Source organism: Cryptomeria japonica, chromosome 8 (assembly GCF_030272615.1).
Source record: "Cryptomeria japonica chromosome 8, Sugi_1.0, whole genome shotgun sequence".
Lineage (NCBI taxonomy): Eukaryota > Viridiplantae > Streptophyta > Pinopsida > Cupressales > Cupressaceae > Cryptomeria > Cryptomeria japonica.
This window is the reverse complement of record NC_081412.1, coordinates 172575870-172598886: the sequence shown is the minus strand read 5'-3', so window position 1 is coordinate 172598886 and position 23017 is coordinate 172575870. Positions and strand designations below refer to the sequence as shown.

General features: G+C 37.0%; 1 protein-coding gene across 5 annotated transcripts in view; it reads left to right on the top strand.

Moving 5' to 3' along the window:
- Positions 1-23017, top strand: part of LOC131050631 (methionine aminopeptidase 1D, chloroplastic/mitochondrial) — a 172994-nt gene that overhangs the window by 48325 nt on the left and 101652 nt on the right. For 4 of the 5 annotated variants that reach the window (XR_009106987.2, XM_057984827.2, XM_057984829.2 and 1 more), the window contains exons 4-5: positions 4490-4651; positions 4773-4814. Coding sequence is in view for 4 of the 5 variants with exons in the window: in XM_057984827.2 (XP_057840810.1) it covers positions 4490-4651; positions 4773-4814 (204 nt within the window). In the remaining variant the exon portion in view is untranslated. The remainder of the gene's footprint in view (positions 1-4489; positions 4652-4772; positions 4815-23017) is intronic. The other variant, XM_057984828.2, reaches the window with a different exon arrangement.

Below are 23017 nucleotides of genomic sequence, written 5' to 3'. Positions count from 1 at the left end.
TTGGATAAATAAATTTTTGAAGCCACCGAACCTTGTACTAAATATAGCGCATGTATTGGTGTCTTTTTTTATTTTTTGAACAATTCTTTGAGATTTGAACTTAAGACCTCCCATGGAGGAGGCTTGCAGCTAATCGCTGCAGTGTGGGGTCATCCCCTATGTATTGGAGTCTTATGGCAATGATAAATAAAGATTCAAATGCCAGCTGTAGCCTTCAAACAGAAATAAAAGAAAAGTCGGTTTCCTCAATAAATTCCCAAAAACATTCAACATGCTACTATTGAATTAAAATAATAGGTTCTTTGACTATTCAAGAGAGTGATGTGGCACATGGGTCCTCAAGTAACTTTTCAAAAGCTTTAGACATTTCGATTCAACTTCTTTGACAAATCAAAGAATGACGTGGCACAATGTATGATTAAGCAGTTGATAAAAAGACAAGTAAGCAAACACCTAGCTGAAGCTGACAGCCAGACACCACAAGAAGCCAACTAGGCACCTCAACCAACCAAGCAAGCAGCTGGAGCAAGCAGGCAAGGAGCTGAAGCAGGTCAAGCACCTGAAGCAGCTCAAGCACGTCAAGCAACTCAACCAAAATTGAGAAAATCTAATGAATAAACAGTAGCTTGAAAAGCACTTCAAACTCAGTCCAGTATTACTTTGAGTTTGAGTAATCCTCCAGCTTGAATACCACAAGCTTGACAAAAACACTTGACATCAATGACAAAATATCTAACAACATATCTATATAAGGATTGCAACTATGGCAATTTGTTGTAAATACACTTTCTATCTAGTCTTTAAGAACCAAGAACAAAAACAACTTAATGATATATAGTCTAGATGGCTACTTATGCCTCCAAGCAGTTGAACTTGTAGTCATCTCTTAAGTACAATTCAGATCTATTTTGGTTGTTCACTGGTTAGTGTCCTGCCAACTACCAAAACATCATAACCCTAAAAGACTCTTTAAATGTGAAATTCACATAAACTGTGAACTGTGATAAATTTTTGTAGGGAGTATCACTTGTATATGGATGGATTTTTTTTAGGAATAAAGGAATATGGAAAATTAAGATTTGTAGAAAAAATATATAAACAAATATTGACAGTAATATAGATTCAAAATATGAAATTTGACTTGCCAGATGCATCACATTTGAATTCAAAGGTTTTTAAAGTGTAGTAGGATTTTTCTGTAGTTACAAGATTTGTAGATAATAGCTATCTGTAGGAGTTGTAGCAGCTTTTTCTATCTTTAGCTTGTCATAATTCAGAGGTACTGCTCAAGCTCTTTCATCAGATACGGCACTAATTCATTTGAATCATTTCCAGTCTTTGTTGTGTGAAAATAAGGATCCTGACCATCATTTGTACTAGTATCACTCTAGAACCTTTCTTGTGAGGAAAGAATATCTGTTATATGAATTTCAGGACACATAAGAGAATCATTCAAGATAAACAATTCAGTAAACTCAACCCTTTTGAGCAAATGCCTCCCATAAGCACATGGATCCATTTTATCATCATAAATTCAGGTGGAAATCCTGACATATACTAATCTGCAGAGATGAAGTTTATATTTATTGGTACCATGATCAATACCTAGGTACATATGGGATGGGCATTAATAATGCTGAATAAAGAGGCAACTTTCTGTCTATTTAATATTACAGATCCAGGTGTACATGTAGAAAGTATCTGCTATCAATATTCAGCCCAAAGTCTAATGAAGAAAGTAATTAATCAGCATTGTGAAAGTAATCTCCTTCTTGATCCAGAACCAAATATGTGAAGAATGTTAAACAAATATCACTAAAGTGACCATCAACCTAAATCATTCAGGTGTGAGGCAATCTATATGATTTCAGCTGCTAATCCAATCAGATCCTTGAGCACACAGCACGAAAAGTCATACTTAGTAATATCTAAAGAGAACTTTTAAAGCTTTTTGGGGCTTTTACGTGCATCAGTAAGGAGAATGAGATGATACCTAATAACATCCTGAAACATACTTAGAGAGCACCGCACAATTTCTAGGAACATCTTTGATGCAGGAGCATCCAAGGTGCAAGGGCAATCTTGCATCAACCAAAATGATTTTTTCCTTTCTTTGTTTTCTCCATTGTTTTGCATGGAGGAGTTGGTGAGCAATTTCTGAAGTTTATGGTTCATGACCAAGTGACAACATCATCTTGTTAAGAAGCCAAATGGGTGCTCATATTTCAAATTTGGGAGAGTTTGGATCAAATTCAGGCAAGTTACAAAATTGTGGAACTTTTGGGTATGTCTGGACCTGTGGAACTTTTGGGTATGTCTGGACCTGTGGAACTTTTGGGTTGTTCTGCATGCCTATCGGATCCCTGCAATTCCTCTTCTATCTCATTTTCCCACAAAATCGGCTGAGGTGTTTTCCTATGGAACTTTCATGTGTTTCCAGTGTAAATGTTATTCAATTTTCAATTCAAGATGCAAGTTATATTCAAGGTTATCTTTTCTTTCAAGTATGTGTTAAATCTTAATATAATAAATCTGATTATTGTCTGGTATGTTGCAGATGGAGAAAGAGCATTTATCAATTTCAATGTTCTTCTCACAAATACCGATTAATATATATATATATGTCTGCAAGGAGGATCAAGCAATACCTTGACCGGTCATGTCTATTGGACATGACCGATCATGTCTATTGGACATGACCGATCAAGATATTACTTGATCGCACCTTTTCAATTATCATCGCATTTACTAATCAGTATATATATAAAACTTAACAAATCACCCGATACTAATCGGCATGTATATCATAAACAAGTCAACCGATACTAATCGGTGTGTATGCAGTTATAAACTAAAACCCGATAACAATCGGTGTTCACACAGTTAACATGTTTGACCGATACTAATCGGTGTGCATACGATTTACAATGTAAACCGATACCAATCGGTATTCTGTGCTATAAGATTTACAACCGATAATTATCGGTAGTTAAGCATTGGTTTAAGAATCTGATATTGATCGGAATATGCAAGTAAGGTTGTATATATATAAGTCGAAGAATATCAATAACTTGAAGTCTTTATCATAGTCTATCGATAAGATAGATGATTGAATGAGAGACTTCATTTATCTCTCATTCAATCATTTATCTTACTGAGGCTATCATGCATTAACATCCAGACATATCGTGCTGCCTCATATTTTCCTGTAATCTTCCAAATTTCCAATGACTCCTATTTCCTTGCAACATGGTGAATGATGGTTTTTCCTTCGCAAAGGCGACCCTTGCAGAACTTTCCTACAACTCTAGATATTATCCGATTGCCCCTCAAATTTTCGCAACTTCCCCTTTAGCCTTATTTTCCTGAAAGATCAGTAATGACGAAACCTTTCTATGCCACATGGATAAATCCCTATACCTCTCAATTTCTGTAACTGTCCTGAATGCCTAGAAAACAACAAAATGATGATTATAATGGCCTACACATGGATCCTAAGGGCCAATAAATGCTTGCCACATGTCCTATCATGCCTGAATGTGTGGTGGTGACCTCTCTTCCATCTCATATGCTATAAATATGGATTTTGAACTCATTTGGAGGGAGCTTTTGGGAGAGTCTTCCACAGGGTTACAAGTATGGTCAGCAGAGTTAAAAGATTACAATGAGCAAAAGCTGGAGCAAGTTTCTTGAGTTGATGCATGTAAGACTGTAAGGCTTGAATGCCAAGGTTTGTGTGAAGGCATGTGAGAATGTTGGCCTGAGATGTCATTGTAATGATTTGTACCTGTGTTGTTATTTTTTTAATTGCTAAATAATAAAGGAAAATTTCAGTATTGTGTTTGGAAATGTGAGAGTTGTGTGCTTTACCTACATGACCAGGTGATTTGATAAGACCCCCTGGTCACAATTGTACCAATCTTGAAACATACTTAGAGACCATAGCATACCTAGCAACATTCTGAAACATACTTAGAGAACACCTTGAAATATCATTGCAATACAAACAATGAAGAACATGTCCTTAAGAACCAAACATTCAATGACAAAACTATGTAGAAAGTTAGAAACACAACCAAAATGCACAACACATGTATAGAGGGTACAAATGTAATTAAATAAGGACAATTTGCTATCTAATTGATTGTGTTGAATGGTATTGCTTCTCTAAGAAGATAAAGTGATATCTATCTTACATCATCTTGATATATACCTGCTAAAAATAAATCATGTGGCTAAATTGTGAAGAATCAGGATTATATCTTGTGCTATGTTTAAATTAGATATTATGTAATGTTGATTTAGTATTTTGAACTATTTTTGAGATGCAACCTGCTGTTCAAGGAGGCATGTAGAGTTAAGGATATATGTTATAAATATTCATCTTTAAGAATTTAACTTTTCAGGCATCCAGTAGGTTCTCAATAATAAATAAGGCACAAGTTGTTATTCCTTTTTTTTCAAAATTTACTTGTGTTGTTTCTCACAGCCAGGAGTTACAACAGATGAAATCGACAGAGCCGTTCATCAGATGACCATTGGTGCTGGAGCGTATCCTTCACCTCTTGATTATGGTGGTTTCCTAAAGAGTGTATGCACTTCAGTGAATGAATGCATCTGTCATGGCATACCCGATTCACGACCATTGGAGGTTGGTTTCCATTGATTTGTGAATTCATTTCCTGTAATGCTTGTTTTTCTTTAATGTTAACAGATCAGAGCATGTTTATATTTTTTGCGGTTACTTATTCTATTATTGAAATTTTCAACAGGATGGTGATATTATCAATATTGATGTAACAGTTTATTTGAATGTAAGTATTCATCTGTGATGTAATTTTAGTGATCTATATCAGTTGTAGTATTTTTTATTTATATCTTAAGAATATTTCTGAAATTAATTTTTTTTTTCCATGATTAAATATCATTTGTGATAAAGTCATGCTGAATTGATTTCGTTGATAAATGCATGAAGTTTATATATTATTGTGTTGGCTTGAGCCCACCAAAAGATTACCAATTAAGAAACATTCAGTAAAACATATATATAGCTTTTGAGATCAGTGCTACCTAGAAACGCGTTTCCACCCTAAAGGCACATGTTTCAGAAATGGAAACAGTTTCAGGTACGGGTGGACAGCTAGAAACGTTTCCAAGCCGTCCCCGATCAAGCAAAATTTTCGGAAAACGTCTTGGAAACTCAGAAACGGTCAATGATGTGGTTGGAGACCGTTGACCGTCCTCTGGATGGCTGGGGATGGCCAAGCCATTCCCCAACCGTCTCAGGGATGGATGGCTGTTTCCAGTGGCAGGAGGCATTAAAAACCAATTTTTTTTATAAAATCTATTTTTTATATTAAAACAGTGATATTTTTAATAGCGAAGTGCAGTGATAATCAATGGAATTAATAATTTAATTATTAAATTAAATTTTAATATCGATATTAATTGATGGAAGTGATATTCATATTCATATGATATAGATATTATATCGATATCATATCGTGATACCCAACAAAATTTGCAAACTAATAAAGATTTCAAATTGCAGAAGTAACCCTAATTTTATATTTGCATCAGAATTACAAATAGACAATGAAGATACACAGAAACATATCTGGGCTGTCATGTTCCCTCCTTGATCATTATTTATATCCCAAATGAAACAATTACTATTATAATTAATGATACACAGAAACATATCTGGGCTGTCATGTTCCCTCGATCATTATTTATATCCCAAATGAAACAATTACTATTATAATTCATATATTTATCAACGAATGATTATTTTGAATTATTAGCTATTTATTTGTTTGTTAAATATTATTATTTAATTAATATTTATTTAAATAATAATAATAATATTTTTGAAATATTTAAATCAAATAAACTAATATTATATTATGAGATGACAATAAAAGAATACAGCGAATTAGTCAGATGACCAATCATTAGAAACCGTTTATCATTCACAATCATTATCTACCCACACGATGGCTATCGGGTATGAATTTAATATCAATTAAGCAATGCAATGATAACATAATAATCATCGATAGTGAATTGAATTAGTCATAAAAAATGTTAAGGGATGCGATCAATAGGATATATTACTTTAATAGAGAATGCGATTAAGACCCCTTAACCATCATCAATTAAAGACTGTTGCGTACCGGTTACGAACTCTTGTGAAGAAATGGGATCTCTAGAAGAGATAGGTAGTAAAGAATAGACATCGATTGGGAACACAGCCTTTCATGTCTAAATACAAGGTATATTAATGCATTCTTTTGGACTCGATTCAAGATCGTGGAGCTTATATTTTAGGTCTTCAACCATTTTCGGATTTTCTCTTTGAGAGCAGCAATCAACAAGATCTTCCATGCACGTAAGAAAGAGTCGATACACAGAGACAATATCCACTAATTGCAAGAACCAACCAAGTAAGATGTGAAACAGCGATAGCCTATTACCGACAATCACTGGATCCTCGCCATTACAAGCCTCGTATTAAATAAGTGATCTGTTGACGTGTTTTTTAGGATAGCGTCTAACACAGAATAAAGTTACCAACGATCACCTTACTCTCTCTTGATCAAAGTGTGATTGCATGCTAAGATTGTAGGAAGTTCAAACAATCGACTCCAAGGTTCCTTTATGCTACGAACATGACTCAGTTGGCTGATGTGATTGCTGGTAATCCAAGGGGTCTTACATTTGGATCGTTTTTTCACCTCTTTGCTGTGGCTAGAACTCCATCATCGGATGTGGCGATTCTGCGATGCTTTTGGTTCGAATGAACTAAAATGAACTGAAAATAAAGGGGGAAGGGTTTAGAAGGATCTAAATCTACTCCTAAGGGCAATGATATCAATGAATAGTGCTCTGGTGGACAAATTCCAACTAAACCAAACTCTGCTTTGCCAAGTTTAACTACAACTCCACAAGAACTGGTGCAATCTTCTGAGGATGTTGAAGGATTTTCACATTGAGAAAGTGCATTTGAATACCCAACTCGATGCAATCCAAACGACTATTCACAATCAAACTTAGCACAAATTTGGTGGCTTAGGCTAATGTTACATTGCAACTTACAATCAATAAGATGCAAAAGGTATGAACCATGAAAATTCATCAAACACCATTACATTCTCCATTGAAATCAAAACACTTTATCTGACAACTGAGAATAAAAATCTACTCTAAGTGAGGAAGGTGAAACCATGCAAGTTTTGAAAAAATAACTTAAGTGGACACCATCAAAGAACAATGTTTCATTGTTATTATCTCAAAAACTTATCGCTACAATTTCATACAAATCTCCCTCCCTCCACAAATGAGGGGGGTCACCCCTTTACATAGGCTTCATACCTTGAGGACACATGCAAAGCCTAATTAGGGTTTGCCCAAAAAGATTCCCCACACATGATGCAACAAGGTGGAAATCAGCAATTAATGACCCATCATGCCCATATACAATTAATTTTACGTGCCCAAAATGGCATCCATTGTGCATTAAATGCACCACTTCTTTCAAATTCGCCCAATGTGTAATAAATGCTCCATCATCTCTAGAAGACGATAGTTACATGTGAAAGATGCTCCACCACTACATTAAGTACGACGACTGCCATGCAATGAATTAACGCCACCATGGTCAAATATTCCAGCAATGAATGCGCCACTATGCCTTCACGTGACGACTGCATGCAAAAAGATGCTCCATTGACTCAACATGTGTTGACCCGACTACCACTTGGCGAGAAACCGCTGGAGAGAAACCGCTGGAGAGATAATAATTTGGTCCATGAAGAATTTTCTTGAAGTTTTTCGAACTTTCCTTGCTCTGGAGGAGATATTTAATGATTTTCCACCATCTCCAATTTTTATAGGAACTTTCCAAAAATAGGGTTCCAAGTTCCAGGAGAGAGAAAATTCTCTCACGAATCCAAATCTGAAAGAATTCTGAAATTTGGATGTGATTTGATGTCCGAAAATGGATTTTTCAAACTCTTTCCCAGGGGAAATTTCTTGTTTAGTTCATCCTTGATTCCTTCCTTGCCTTAGAAATTTTATCTTTAATTCATCCCTGGGTGTGATTTCTTCCTTGCTTGAAATTTCTTCTTGAAGGAAGGAATTTCCAACACTTAGTCAATTTTTCACCTTTTCTGGAATTCTAGGCGGAAGGAAGGAATTTGCAACACTTAGTCAAGTTTTCCAGTTTCTTGGAATTCTTCACCTTAGGCGCATTTCTTCCTCGAGGAAGGAATTTTTGTGCTTTTTGAGTTCATCTTGTCCTGAGGAGGCTTTTTCATCAATTTGCCACATTTCCTATTTTTTTGGAATTTTTCTAAAATTTAGGACTCGGGTCTAGGAGAGAGAGAATTCTCTCACAATTCAAAATCTGCAAAATTTTTGAAATTTGGACGAGATTTGGTGTCTGAAAATGGATTTTCCAAAAAAATTCTTGAGGGGATTTCCTGCTTCTTCATTCCATTCCTGACCTTTGAATTCCCCTTTGCCTTGGAAAATCTCCACTCTTGGGCATGGAATTCACCTGGTGATGGATTTTATGTCGTTTGACGAATTCCATGGCACATGAATTTTGGCACCCTCCAGACCCCACTTGGGCGCTAGATTGACCTCATGAAGGAATTCCTTCGTCTTTCATGAATTCCTGACTACTCAGTTTTGGCGCCCCAGTTGCTTCCTTGGGTGGAATTTTTACCTAGTCTTGGATTTTACATAATTTCACAAATTCCATGGCACATGGATTTTGGTGCCCTCCTGACTCCTTGCGCAAAATTTTGACCCGGTCCTGGATTTTACGTAATTTCACGAATTCCATGGCACATGGATTTTGGCACCCTCTTGACTCCTTTGGCGGAATTTTCACCTGGTCCTGGATTTTATGTAATTTCACAACTTCCATGGCACATGGATTTGGGTGCCCTACTGACTTCTTGGGCAGAATTTTGACCCGGTCTTGGATTTTACGTCCTTTTCATGAATTCCGGACTACTTGATTCCAGTCACTGCCAGATCAAGATGACATGTTTGGATTTTGAAGTGATTTTCCGGACTAAGTGATTTTCAAGCTTTCCATTCTTGGACTGAATATCCACCCTTGCCAAATTCTGATCACTTTGCTTGCTCTTTGACTTTCTGAATTTAGAAATGATCGTGCATATTTGGTCTTCAGTGTTTGCCTGCAAGGACCAGCAACAAGTAGACTTTCCAAAAATAGAAACTTTTTCAAAATGTCAGCGTTAGAGCAAAACATGATGTTGGGAAACTTTCTAAAATAAGAAACTTACTAAAAATAGAAACTGCTAAAAATAATAAGTTTGATTTTCGGTGAAATGAAGACAATCTGGGAGGCAGTGAAATCCCTAAAAAATAGGAACTTTCTAAAAATAGAAAGTTGCTCAGAATTCACTCAAATTTCACATGGTTCCTTAAGGGATCTTGACTCCAATGCAACTTTTAGTTTTCAAAAATCCTAAAAGGAAATCCCGAAAATCTAGGATTGAAGGAAAAAACCCTAAAAGTGACAAAACGAGCCCTAGACTTGGCCAAAATTACTCAAACGAAAAGTAGACTAGATCAAATTGGACCCACTCACTCGTAGACTTGGAGCATTGACGAGATTGCCGCGAAAAGACCCATAAACCAAAACCAAAAGACCGAGAGGGCCTAAAAAAGTAGGGGGTTCCCATTTGCAATGGGGCGATGTGTGAAAACGTCACAACATGATCCGATCCAGTTGGTCAGCAATAGTAAAAATTGCATATACTTTAAAAGTATATATAGGGAATATTATATACTCTTAGTCAGTAGCAATTCCATGTGCATATACATAAAAATAATATGAGGAACAACAGTCGATATATAACATACTCTAACAGTGAAGATCGCAACCATAATAAGGAGATATTCATATCGACTTTGTTATCCAAGGCATTTGGATATAAATATAATCATTGCAGACCAAGGATAATTTCCATCATTTGTTACAAATACATTAGATAAGAGGAAGTAAATAATTGCAATAAGCTTATCATGATTCATGACTATCCAAATTCATTTCGGTATAAGTTTTAATAGAGGAAATCTCTTGCAATTGAAATTATAAGAAATTGGTCTTAAATCTTAAAAGATAAAAAATAAAAGGGACATTACATGGGCATTATCTACTTAGCTTATCATTAGAATAGAAATCTTTCCATAGATCAGATCTGCCTTACAATTCATCAGACAATTTTCTATCAGATTTTTCAACAAAAAATACATCAATGAAACTCAGATTTGAGCAATCAGCAATGTATCAATTTAATAATTTCACCATACTGATACTTCACCAGTTTGCATACTCCAAAATACATTACTGTGTAACATTCAAAAAATATATATCTGAGCAATGTTCAGGAACTGAGTGGTAACATAGATCTGGGCATTATCTACTTAGTTTATCATTAGAATTATGTTGCTATGATTTATAAGTTTTATTATGTTGCTATGATGAATGTTTATTGTGTTACAATGTTATAAAAATATATAATTCATGAATATATTTAAAATTGCAGATCTCCATATATATATATATAGCCATCCCCTGCTTTGGAAAAAAAAAATCTCGGAAACCCGTTTCCCCGCCCCTTGTCCTGGAAATTCGTGGTAACATAGTTTGAGATCTAATCTAGTGCTGCATTGCCATATTCATCTTACTTTTCGTCATCAAATGACAAATCATATTAAAAAAAGAAAATAGAACAACAGTAAAGAAGACATTAGTTAAAACCATTAGGAACATAATGGCCAGTGGGCTGTGGAGCTCATCAATTTGCAAAATCATGTGTCCATTTCCATCTCTGCATTGATGCAGAATTCATAATCATGCTTGGAAGCTGGATAGAAGCTTCCTTGTTATCGGGAAAAATGGCCAGTTTTCAGGGTAGCAAGGAGGATATGTAAATAGCTACTTATTCATAATTTTTGTCTCTTGCCAGATCCTAAACTACATACTATGATCCTCATATCAAATCATCTGAGTCTGTAGTTGTTTGGCCAAAGTAGGGAAATGTTTGCTCGTGGTAAATAAATCTCATTCAAATCTTTTCTTCCAATTTAGGAAATTGCTATTTAGTGTGATTAAACTGCACATCAATATTCTACTTTAGTTTAGAAACAACTTCATGCGAATTGGGATACAATGTTGTAGCTACAAAATGGATATTAAACTTGGATTTAGTTCATCTAGGGTTGTGTGGAATAGTGGAGGATATGTATGAAGAGCACACGGTTATTCTGAGAGGGGGGGTTGAATCAGTATAACAACAATCTTTTACCAATTAAACCTTTTTCAACTTCAATCATAAGTATATAACTTATCTCATTAACATATTCATTTCATATCAACATTCACATGTGATCTAACTAATATGAACACAAATAGAACACAAGATATATACGAGGAAACCCTTCCGGGAGAAAATCACGGTCAAATCAATGCTTTATATATTTCTTCTTTTACAATGTTTGTAGGCACCAACCTACTAGAGGCACCAAGCCCTAACACTGTTTGTGAGCACCAACCCACTGGAAGCACCAACTCCCACTTCAGAATCTGTGAGCACCAACCCACTTCACATAAATCTGATTTTCCACCTTTACAATGTTGCTGTACCAGCTGATGATGGATACTATTTCTTTTCACAAAACTGACTATATCTTCTTCTTCAAAAATCTGTTATAATTTGATGAAAATCTGCCACCAAAGGGGTCACAGTCTTCACTTCAAAATCTGTTATAATATTGTCAAATATCTGCTGTACAAGTCTGAATGCTATCTTCACATAAGCTGCTTAAATACCCATAAATCACCTCCTCATAGTCTTCTTTCAGATCTGCATTTAATCTTCTTAAGAATCACTTTTGTCTGATTTATTTTTGTTATTATGCAGCCATACCAATACACTGTATATCTTCTATCTTCTTTGATAAATCTGCTTCAAAGATTACTCTACAGTTTACTGTATAATGTTCTTCAATCAGTCTTCTTTCTTCTCGTGGTCTTCTTATATTTTCTGTCCCTTGAACCCTCTTTCAAATCTGCATATTCATGTTCATATATCTGCTAGTATATATGATATGTCTTTAACACACAACACACCTACGAATCTGGAATAATTTTCTTTGATAAAATCTGCAGTGATTTCATTGATATTTAATTAAATCTGTATGCTCATTCCTTTGGTGTATAAGCGTTTTCCTACTTATACTCACCCATACAACTCACGTACTTCTCCTATACTCTTACTTAATCCAGTGCACATATTATATTTGATTGTCTTCTTCACACAGCACACCTGTATGCAGCACTCTACCCACATCCACCTTAAACTACAATTTTGAACTTCTACATTTATTTATAACTTCTCATCTTCTTAGAGTCATTTCATTTCATCAAGTAGACATAACTCTTCACACAAGTCATATCTCTTCGTGTTAATAATAGTATTTCTTATTACTAACAAAACACACCATTCATAAAGTCGACCACAACACTTTATGAGTCGGTTTATACTTATTAAATATGAACCGACTTGTATTAACTAATTGCAATGTTTAATATTAATCATCGACTTTTTACACAACAAACTACATGTCTTTGTTGTTACTTGCTGCTAAGATCAGACTTGTTCATGCTACGACTCCATTAAAAGATTATCAAGTTGCACTTTACTTTGGATAATCACACTTTTTACTACGTTCACATTATAGTCGCTGAATAGCCAATTTTAACGCTACAATCAATACAATCGATTGCATATGTACATTGATAAGTCACTGCTTTCAATATTATCTCTGCATGAATCAATCAAAAACATCATACGTTATACCCAAGTCGACTGTTATTTGTCCAAAGTCAGTCTCTTAGTTTTGTATAAACTTTCCGCCACTTAATATGCTGCATATTATCTCATACGTTAATTGCTTTCATGTATGCGCAGGCTGTACACATATCATTGCTGCTCTGTGTATGAAACAAATTTAATCCTTAATAAAGTCGCTACTTATTTCTTATGAGTCGCGGCTGTTTGGATTTGTTCTGCACCAAGTCGCTGCTCTTATATAATCACTGACATTAATATAGATCTTAATCGCTCCGTAATACATAGCAATCATTTCCATCTTTAACGTATACAAATCCTTTCTAATTTGTTGCTGTGTGTTTCAAACAGATCGCACTTAATGATGAAGTTGCTGACCATGATTGTTATCCCTGTACTTAATATCAAAATCTTCTTATAAACTTTAATCGCTTCTTCACAAATAGAATGTTACTTTTGATGAATTGCTGCTCATACAAATCGCCACCATTAATAATTTTAGTCGCTTCTCTGATATTAATATTCCTTTGACCACGATTTTTGACCATTAATATTTTATGGTCTCACTAAAATTGCAGGTCTTTGTCTTGCCTGTGTATGATTCCTTCTTTGTATCGCAGATCTTCCTTGGGTGTCGTGACATCCATCAAGGTAATATCGGCATCCAAAACATGAAAAACATGAGTTTGCCATGTGAAATGCAAAACTTACACAGCTATGACTTCAGGCTATGTGTCTTATGAATGGTGATCTCTCTGTCAATAATGCAGTCTTTAGTCAGTTGTTCACTATCGAATTAATATGAAAAACATTTCCACTTTCTTTGCAAGGCTGCAAAGTCTCAATACTTGGACTTCATACATTTGCAATTGATACCAAAAGCATATTATATGATTTGGACTTATAACTATGTGGCACCATCCATATTACTATTAATGCAATCACTGCCACCTGTACATGAAGTTGACCACCACGATTCTTTTTTATTTTCTTGGAGTCATCTCTTACTCTTTTCAAATCTTCATATATATAAATATATATCTTTAGATGAATGTCTTCTTTGATGAGTCTTCTGGATATTAATGATCATATTTCATTTGTATTGTTTATTAAGCTCTTTGATATAAATCACAACCATCCAATTCCTTAACTAATGACATTCTCACCTTTGACATCAATGACAATATTTCCATCAAGGTAGGATAATTTTTTGAGAAGTGTTTGGTTTGACGAGGACTGATCAAAGCAATAAGCATAACATGAGTACGAAGTATGCTCTCTCATGACTAGTGTTAACCTCTGTCATATTGGCATAGGAAACCATATATAGGGGTAGGCGATTCCTATTGTCTTATTTTAGCAAAAAAAAGAATTGTGGATAGGGAAGGGATTTTTCTATATCATGGTGAAGAGACGGTAACTTGGGAGGACATAACTAAAAACTGCCCCCAATTTTTTTTTTTTTTGGTCAGTAATAAGTTTTTGATTTTATTAATATATCAATACAAAAAAGTGCATAGTTCTAAAAATCACCATCCCAAACATCTACCCAAAAAACCCCTCCAAAACATGCACAGGAAAATACCCCTGAATTGCCTAGTCACTACTGCACAGTGCATACTATAGCTGTGCATCACGAAATAGTTTCAGGGGCAGTTTATCATCCCGACAAAGATAAAAAATTACATAAAAGTTTTTCAACACTAAAATTGAAAAACTGTAAACATAGGCTAATGCAAACAAAGTTCTCAACTAGCATTTCAATGTTCTTCATTGAACCTGGCAAGAATTCGCACCACCTCCTCCGTGCGTGCCCTCGGTTGCAATTCTTGTCCCACTTCCACCCTGGCAATTTCATGCGCCGCACGAAGGGCTTCTTCCACCCGCATTAGCTGTGCAAAAGTTTTGAAAGCCTCCCAACCTCTCCACACTGAAGCTTTGCATCTTGCTTTTGTGTCATCCTCTGGCCAACGGACAAACAAAATAGGGTTCACATGTTCAATTGATCCTTCCGATATTTCTATGCTCACTCTCGGGACAACCTACTCAAAAATAGAGTCCAAATTACCCAAGTAATTCTCTGCAATTAAATCATTCATCACGTTTTTCACCTTAGCCACCGTATCTTCGAATTCAAGTCCCCAAGCAGCGATTAAAGAGTATATTTCCATATTAGTCCTGTATCTGTGATTGATATGAACAATGTCTGCTCCCAGCATAAGCTTCACCGCCTCTGTCAATCTTTCAGCCTTGTGAAGGAAGAGGCCTTGAATATGTCTGTTCGACACCTTCCCCACAAATGGCACAAGCTTCTTTTCTATTTTGAAAGTGAAACAAGCCTCCATAATTATTTGCTACAGTGCCACCACCCTAAGACCCCAATCTCCACTCTCTGCAAATTCTTACAATGACTGCAAGAAGAAAGAATGAAAATGGAAACACAAGGCAAACATCACTCGTTATTGCTATTAATGCATTAAGCACTTCGCCCAAGCTCAACATCCAACACTGCTGCCAAAAGCCAAGATCATAAATGCACAACCATCAATTCTCTGTCCGAGTATGATTTCCCTTTGTGTCCGCACGATTCGGCAATAACTTCGCCTCTGAATCGTGCCAACTACCTTGACCCTCTTCCGATGCATCCTCTATCCGCCATTCTCGGAATTGCCATTTCCATAATGTCTTTGCCCACGTCATCCTCCAACAGATTGTGAAAATCTTCTAATTGGAATTCCTGTACAACTTCAAATGTGCAAGCCCATTTTGATAATATATCTGCTTCTCTGTTTCCATCCCTTAACACATGAGTGACTTTAAAGTCATTAAAATAATTCAAATCATTTTTGACCTTCTGAATATACTTATTTAGCATCCAAGCTTGAGTATCTCCTTTGATTATAGCATTGATTATGATCAATGAGTCACCCTCCAAATGTAGTTTTTAAAAACCATATTTAAGACCCCACTCAACCGCCAAGAGTGCTGCTTGCATCTCGACAACATTGTTCCTGCCTCTCTCCAATCTTTTGGCACCCCAAGCTACAATATTGCCTTGCCAAACCCTGAAAACCACCCCTGCACCAAAGTTTCCTGGATTTCTTTTTGATGCCCCATCAAAATTGGCCTTTGTCCACCCTTCTTCTGGTGGAGTCCACTTACAATTTATATGAGCATGTGGATGCCCAATAGACAGATCATCCTGCCTAGGCCCATGAACGAGCCAGTTTTATCAGTTTTATTAATTTCAATGCACATACATTTCGTCCACAATTTTGCGTACCAGCTCTTCTGAGTTTGTTTCAACGGTTTTGGAAAGGATACTGGAAATAAGTATTAAAGCATTAACTTCCTAAATTGCTTAACTGCATCATTTATTCAAGTAATGTTTTTTTTCTTTGGAAAAGGAGGTAAAAGTTTATTTATCACCAAGAAAGATTTCAAAGCAAAAGGTGACAGGCCCAAAAGAGAACAAACAAACAAGTAGAAAGAAACCCTGATAGGATCACCGAAGAAGAAACCAGCAACACATTCTTGTCTTCCATAGGTAACTTTCCCAGGGCTTGAGAACACTTTGGAGATAACACTCCCCAATCACCAACGTTCCACCCCTCCAAATACTCAAAAACCCATTTAGGCATACAATTTGCCAGTCTATTCCGCTCTCTAGGAATATGATGAAAGGAAACGGATTCCAAGGAGCAGCTCAAACTTAGAATCTTTCTAACCACTAGGGCCAAGTGCCAGTCAACCATCCAACTTTTGCTCATTCAACGTATCCACTGCAATCTGTGAATTAGATTCACAAATAATCTTTTTCCATCTAAGGGAGCAACCTCTTTCTATTGCATAAAGAATAGCGAGGGCCTCCATGAGGTTATTGGTGTGTTGCCTTTTATAGATAGAAAAGATGAACATGGCACTATCTTTGCCAATGTGAAGTAGTCATCGGTTAGGAGGGACCTCAAGGAGATCAATCCGGACCAGTCAGCAAGAGTAACACAACGGAAACACAAATATATGATGCAGGCAATGCAAAACAAATTGTATGATAACATGAAAATTGATTACAACCAATAGGTAACAACCGGGTTACAGCATAACCGGGCTCACAGGCCTGCTAAAACATGCTCAAAGTACATAATAGGTCACAATTGGGACCTTCAATCTTAATATCTATCTTCTACGCTCAGTCTAGCTACTTGATTGTTCAATTGTTACATTCTAATGCACAATTACAATTATATATACGATCCAAGGGGATCCGGTCGGCCGAAAAAGGGATCAAAACCCGAAGAACAAGACCTAACGTGTAAAACCAACAAGGTCGGCCTTTGCCAAGAGATTCCTCCGGAAAATCCAAAGGATGAATTGTAGATTGCGGGAAAAGGTCGGCCACACACTAAGACACATCAGAATCAATGCCCAAGGCTCCGCAAGCTTCGAAAGGGGTTCTGGTAGATCACCAAAATAGGTCCAGGCAACCGGTAACAAGAAACTGTCAATTGGTAACAGGAGATTGTCAAGGAAACCAATAGTGATATGTTGCCGGAAAATGATCCAAATGCGATGCGGTCTAGAAATAAGAAAGATGATCAAGTCTTCAAGCAAAATCCAACTCCATAGGATCCAGTGAGCCAAAACCGGGACATACAGAAAGAAATGCTGAAACTGCAAACATAAAGCAAAACAGAAAGAAATTTTTTTTTGGTTGATGCAAGATTGCTATGAACCGGGGATTCTCCTGCATTAGACATCTGGGGTTATTGAAAAAGTGAGTCTCCCACTTTGCTGGGGTCAGAGGAAAACCAAGGCGGTCTACCTCTGCCTGAGAAATCCAAGATGAATCTTCAACTGGTTTGTCTTTCCACTTCACAAGATACTCCTTATATTGATTGTTCTGGGTACTACGTCCAATCCTATTGTCCAAAATGTCTTCAATCTGATCCGGTTCCTTCCGAGGCAACTGTTTCTCCAAGTCTGCAATACTGTCCTCACTAAATTCTGGTTCATGATACTCATGAAGGCCTGCAATGTTAAACATAGGTGAAATACTCAAACTATTTTTTAATTCCACTTCATATGCATTTCCATAACTGAACTTCCTCAAAATCTTGCAAGGTCCAAACCTTTTCATCTGTAATTTGTTATAAGTTCCAACCGGGAATCTCTCTTTTCTCAGATATACCATCACTTCATTGCCAACTTCAAATTCCTTAGGTCTCCTCTTCTCATATGCCTTCTCCTTATATTTGCTGTTCATGTCCTCCAAATGATGCCTAACTTGAATATGCAAGGCTGCCATGTGATCTGCAAAATCTTCTGCTTCTAAACTTCTCTGGTCTTCACTGCTAATATCTCTTATTTTTGATATACCTCTAGGATGGATTTCGGTAACAATCTCAAAAGGTGTTCTTCCGGTACTCCTATTTATTGAATTGTTGTAGGCGAACTCTACTTGTACAAGAATCAAATCCCAACTTCCGGTTTTATCTCCCACTAAACATCTCAACAAATTTCCCAAGCTCCGGTTAACTACTTCTGTTTGTCCATTAGTGTGTGGATGAAAAAAAAGAATTGAACTTCAAATCTGTCTTCATCTTCTTCCAAAGTGTTCTCCAAACATAGCCAACAAACTTAGTGTCTCTTTGTGAAACTATGCTCTTAGGTAATCCATGCAATCTCACTATTTCCTTGAAAAATAGGTCTGCTACATGTAATGCATCTGATGTGTTCTTATAAGGTATGAAATGAGCCATCTTCAAGAATCTGTCCACTACCATAAATATAGAATCATTCCCTCTTGGTGTTTTAGGTAATCCAAGTATGAAATCCATGCTTATATCCTCCCAAGGTCTTGCCGGTACTGTCAAAGGTTTATACAATCCCACATTCTGACTACTACCCTTTGTAACTTGACAAACTCTACAACTTTGCACATATCTCTTAACATCTTAATGAATCTGGGGCCAAAAGTATTGCTCACTCACCAATGCTACTGTTTTGTCAATATCAAAATGCCTAGCTAATCCTCCATTGTGTTTTTCCTTTATCAGATTCTCTCTCATAGAACTCTTAGGTATGCACAACTGAACTCCTCTGAATAACATCCCATCCTGAATGAAGTAATCCAACCACTTGCTTCTATCTACCATAATCGGTTCTCTACATGCTTTCCAAGGTTCTACAAAATCTGGTTCATCATCATACAAGGTCTTCAATTCCTCAATTCCTAATGCTGTCACTCTCATCTCTGTCAGCAAATTCCTTCTCCTACTCAATGCATCAACAACTTTGTTAAATTTCCCACTTCTATGCTTTAACACAAAGGTGTAACTCTGCAAAAATTCTACCCATCTCATATGTCTCTGATTCAACTTACTTTGACTGTTCAAGTACTGCAAAGTTTGATGATCTGCATACAACACAAACTTCTTAGGCAACAAGTAGTGTCTCCACTTCTTCCAGGCTTGAACTATGGCATAAAACTCCTGATCATACACTCAATATCTCCTCTGGACATCATTCAATTTCTCACTGAAATAGGCTACTGCTCTCCCTTCTTGACTCAAGACTGCTCCTATTGCTGTTCCACTTGCATCACAATCCACTTGAAATACTTTATTGAAATCTAGTAAAGCTAACACATGCTGCTCAGTCACTTTCTGCTTCAATAGTTCAAAGCTTTTGTTTGCTCCGGTGGTCCATTTGAATTCCTTCCGATCTCCTCTCATGGTCTCAGTCATAGGGTTACAAACTGAACTGAAATTTCTGATGAACTTTCGGTAAAAACTAGCCAATCCATGTAATGATCTTACCTCTCCAATGCTTTCCGGTGTAGGCCACTTAACAATTGCTTTTACTTTCTCAGGGTCTATCTTCAAACCATCATCAGATATCACAAATCCCAAATAGACTAACTCATCCTTCATGAAAGTACACTTCTTAATATTTATCAACAACTTTTCTTCTCTCAACCTTTGTAAAACTTGTCTCAATTGCAACAAATGCTCCTCTTTTGTCTTACTGAAAATCAGAATGTTATCCAAATATACAATAACAAACTTACCCAAGAATTGTTTCAATACCTCATTCATTACCCTCATGAAAGTACTTGGTGCATTAGTTAACCCAAAAGGCATCACCAACCATTCATGCAGTCCTTCATTTGTCCTGAATGCTGTCTTCCACTCATCTCCCTTTCTGATCCTAATCTGATGATATCCACTCTTCAAATCTATCTTTGTAAAGTATTTCGCTCCACTCAAATAGTCCATTATGTCATCCATCTTAGGCAAAGTAAACCGGTATTTCACTGTGATCTTGTTTATTGCTCTGGAATCATTACACATTCTCCACTCTCCATTCTTCTTAGGTGCTAATACTGTTGGTACTGCACAAGGGCTTAGACTTTCCTTGATCAAACCTTTCTTCAACAGCTCCTGCACTTGTCTATTCAGTTCTTCATTCTCTGCCGGTGTCATCTTGTGTGCTACTTTGTTAGGCAAACTAGCTCCGGGAACCAGGTCCATGCAATGACTGATACTTCTCATAGGTGGCAATCCATCAGGTACATTATCTGAAATGATGTCTTCATATTTTGTCAGCAAATCTTTTATCTCTTCCGGTTGTTCCTTTTCGTGCTCCGGATTCTCAGTCTTCTTAGGAATTAAGGCAAAACACACATTCTCATGTCTCAATCCATCCATGAATTTCCTTCCATCTACCAAATAGAGTCTAGCATTCATACAGACTTCATTCTTGAAAGGTTCCTCCAAGGGCAACGAGGTTTGCTTCATCCCATTGGCTAGAATAGTGTATGTATTCTTCCTCCCATTAGGTACAATATCACACAAGATGACAAGGTCTACCCAACAAAAGATGACAAATATGCATAGGCATAATATCACACAAGACTTCATCATGATAATTCCCAATTTTCAATTTCACCAAACATTGCTCACTTACTAACAACTTATGTTCATCTTGAATCCATGCTATTTGATAAGGTTTAGAGTGTTCCAATCTTTCCAAATTCAACTTATTCACCATCTCTTCTGAAACAAGATTATCTGAACTACCACTATCAATAACATCTTTACAACACTTAACGGGTACCTTACATCCGGTCTTCAACAAATTCTTCCTCTGCAAGGGCTCTTCATCTCTTCCGGTATGACACAAAGCTCTCCTCATCATCAACAGTTCTCCATCTTCCGGTTTATTGTCTGATCCGGTGGGGTTTTCTTCCACCACTACTGCTCTTCCGTTATTCTCTGTCATCTTACACTCAAAAGCATGATGTCCTTCTCGTCCACACTTATAGCAAGTTCCTCTGAATGTTCTCTTGTCTTGTCTTGCAAAATTCTCATTCTAGTCGCCATCCAATTCTCTTCTCCGGTAGAAATTTCTATCATCCTTTCGGTATGAATTACCTTCTTTGTTCACTTCCTTGTCCTTGTTTTGATCTGTACAGGTTCCTCTACCCCCGGTATATCCTCTTCCTCTTTGAAATCTTCCTCCGGTAAACCTTCCATCTCTGCCCCTCTGCCTCTGCTCATGTCTTTTGTTTAGCTTCTCTTTTGCCTTTAGGGCATACTGTTAAGCCTCTTCAACACTCTCTAATTTGACAAAACTAAGTTCATCTTGTATAGACACTCGCAATCCATTCAAATATCTTGCAACTTGTTCAACTTCATCATCAACATGTCCCGATCTGATATTCAACTTGTAAAATGCTTCGGTGTATTCCTTCACACTAGATTCCTTCTGTCTCAAATTTTGCAACTTCCGGAACAGATTCACTTGATAATTAGCTGGCATAAATTTTGACTTCAACTTAGCAATCATCCGATCCCATGTCTTGATCTTCTCTTTACCTATTCTTTGTCTATCAACTTGCAAATGTTCCCACCGAAGAGATGCATGACCTTTCAATCGGGTACTGGCATATTTCACCTTCCCTTCTTCTGTAGTGTTTTCAAAATCAAAATATTTCTCCATCTCCGAGATCCAATCCATCAATTCATCCAAATCCAACTTCCCATCATATTCCAGTGGGGTAAAATGAGGTTCAGTATTCGCCCTACTCAAAACTCTCAAAAACCTCTTCTCATCCGGATCAACTATCGACTTGTTCTGCCAGGGCTTCTTCTCCTTCATCTTCACTTACATCTTCAATGTGTCGGCCTCTTCTCTGGGCTGTCTCCACAATTTCCAACCGAGCTGCTATCCTTCGCAATACTTCTATCACAGCAGGATCTGCATTCCCACGTGCTCCACCATTCCTAGTTCCTCCTCGTGCCATCGTGTACGCTAGTCCGCAGTTGCAGATCGGATCCACAGTCCGCCACCCTACAACAAAATCTTAGGACACACAACTTTTGAAACGAAAACTTCGCTTTGATACCACTTGAAGCAGTCACCGGTTAGGAGGGACCTCAAAGAGATCAATCCAGACTGGTCAGCAAGAGTAAGACAACAAAAACACAAATATATGATGGAGGCAATGCATAACAAACTGTATTATAACATGAAAATTGATTACAACTAACCGGTAACAATCGGTTACAACATAACCGGGCTCACATGGCTGCTAAAACATGCTCAAAGTACATAATAGGTCACAACCGAGACCTTCAATCTTAAGATGTATCTTCTACGCTCAGTCTAGCTACTTGATTGTTCAATTTTTACATTCTAATGTGCAATCAAAACCCAAAGAACAAGAACTAATGTGTAAAACCAACAAAGTCGGCCTCCGCCAGGAAACATCGGAATCAACGCCCAAGGCTCCGCAAGCTTCAGAAGGGGTTCCGGTAGATCACCAAAATAGGTGCAGGCAACCAGTAACAAGAAACTGTCAATCGGTAACATGAAACTGCCAAGGAAACCGATAGCGATAGCGATAACTTGCCGGAAATGATCCAAATGCAATGCGGTTTGGAAATAAGAAAGATGATCGAGTCTTCAAGTAGAACCCAACTCCACAGGATCCGCTGAGCCAAAACCGGGACATATAGAAAGAAATGTTGAAACTGCAAACAAAAAGCAAAACAGAAAGAATTTTTTTTTTTTGGTTGATGCAAGATTGGTATGAACCGGGGATGCTCCTGCATCGC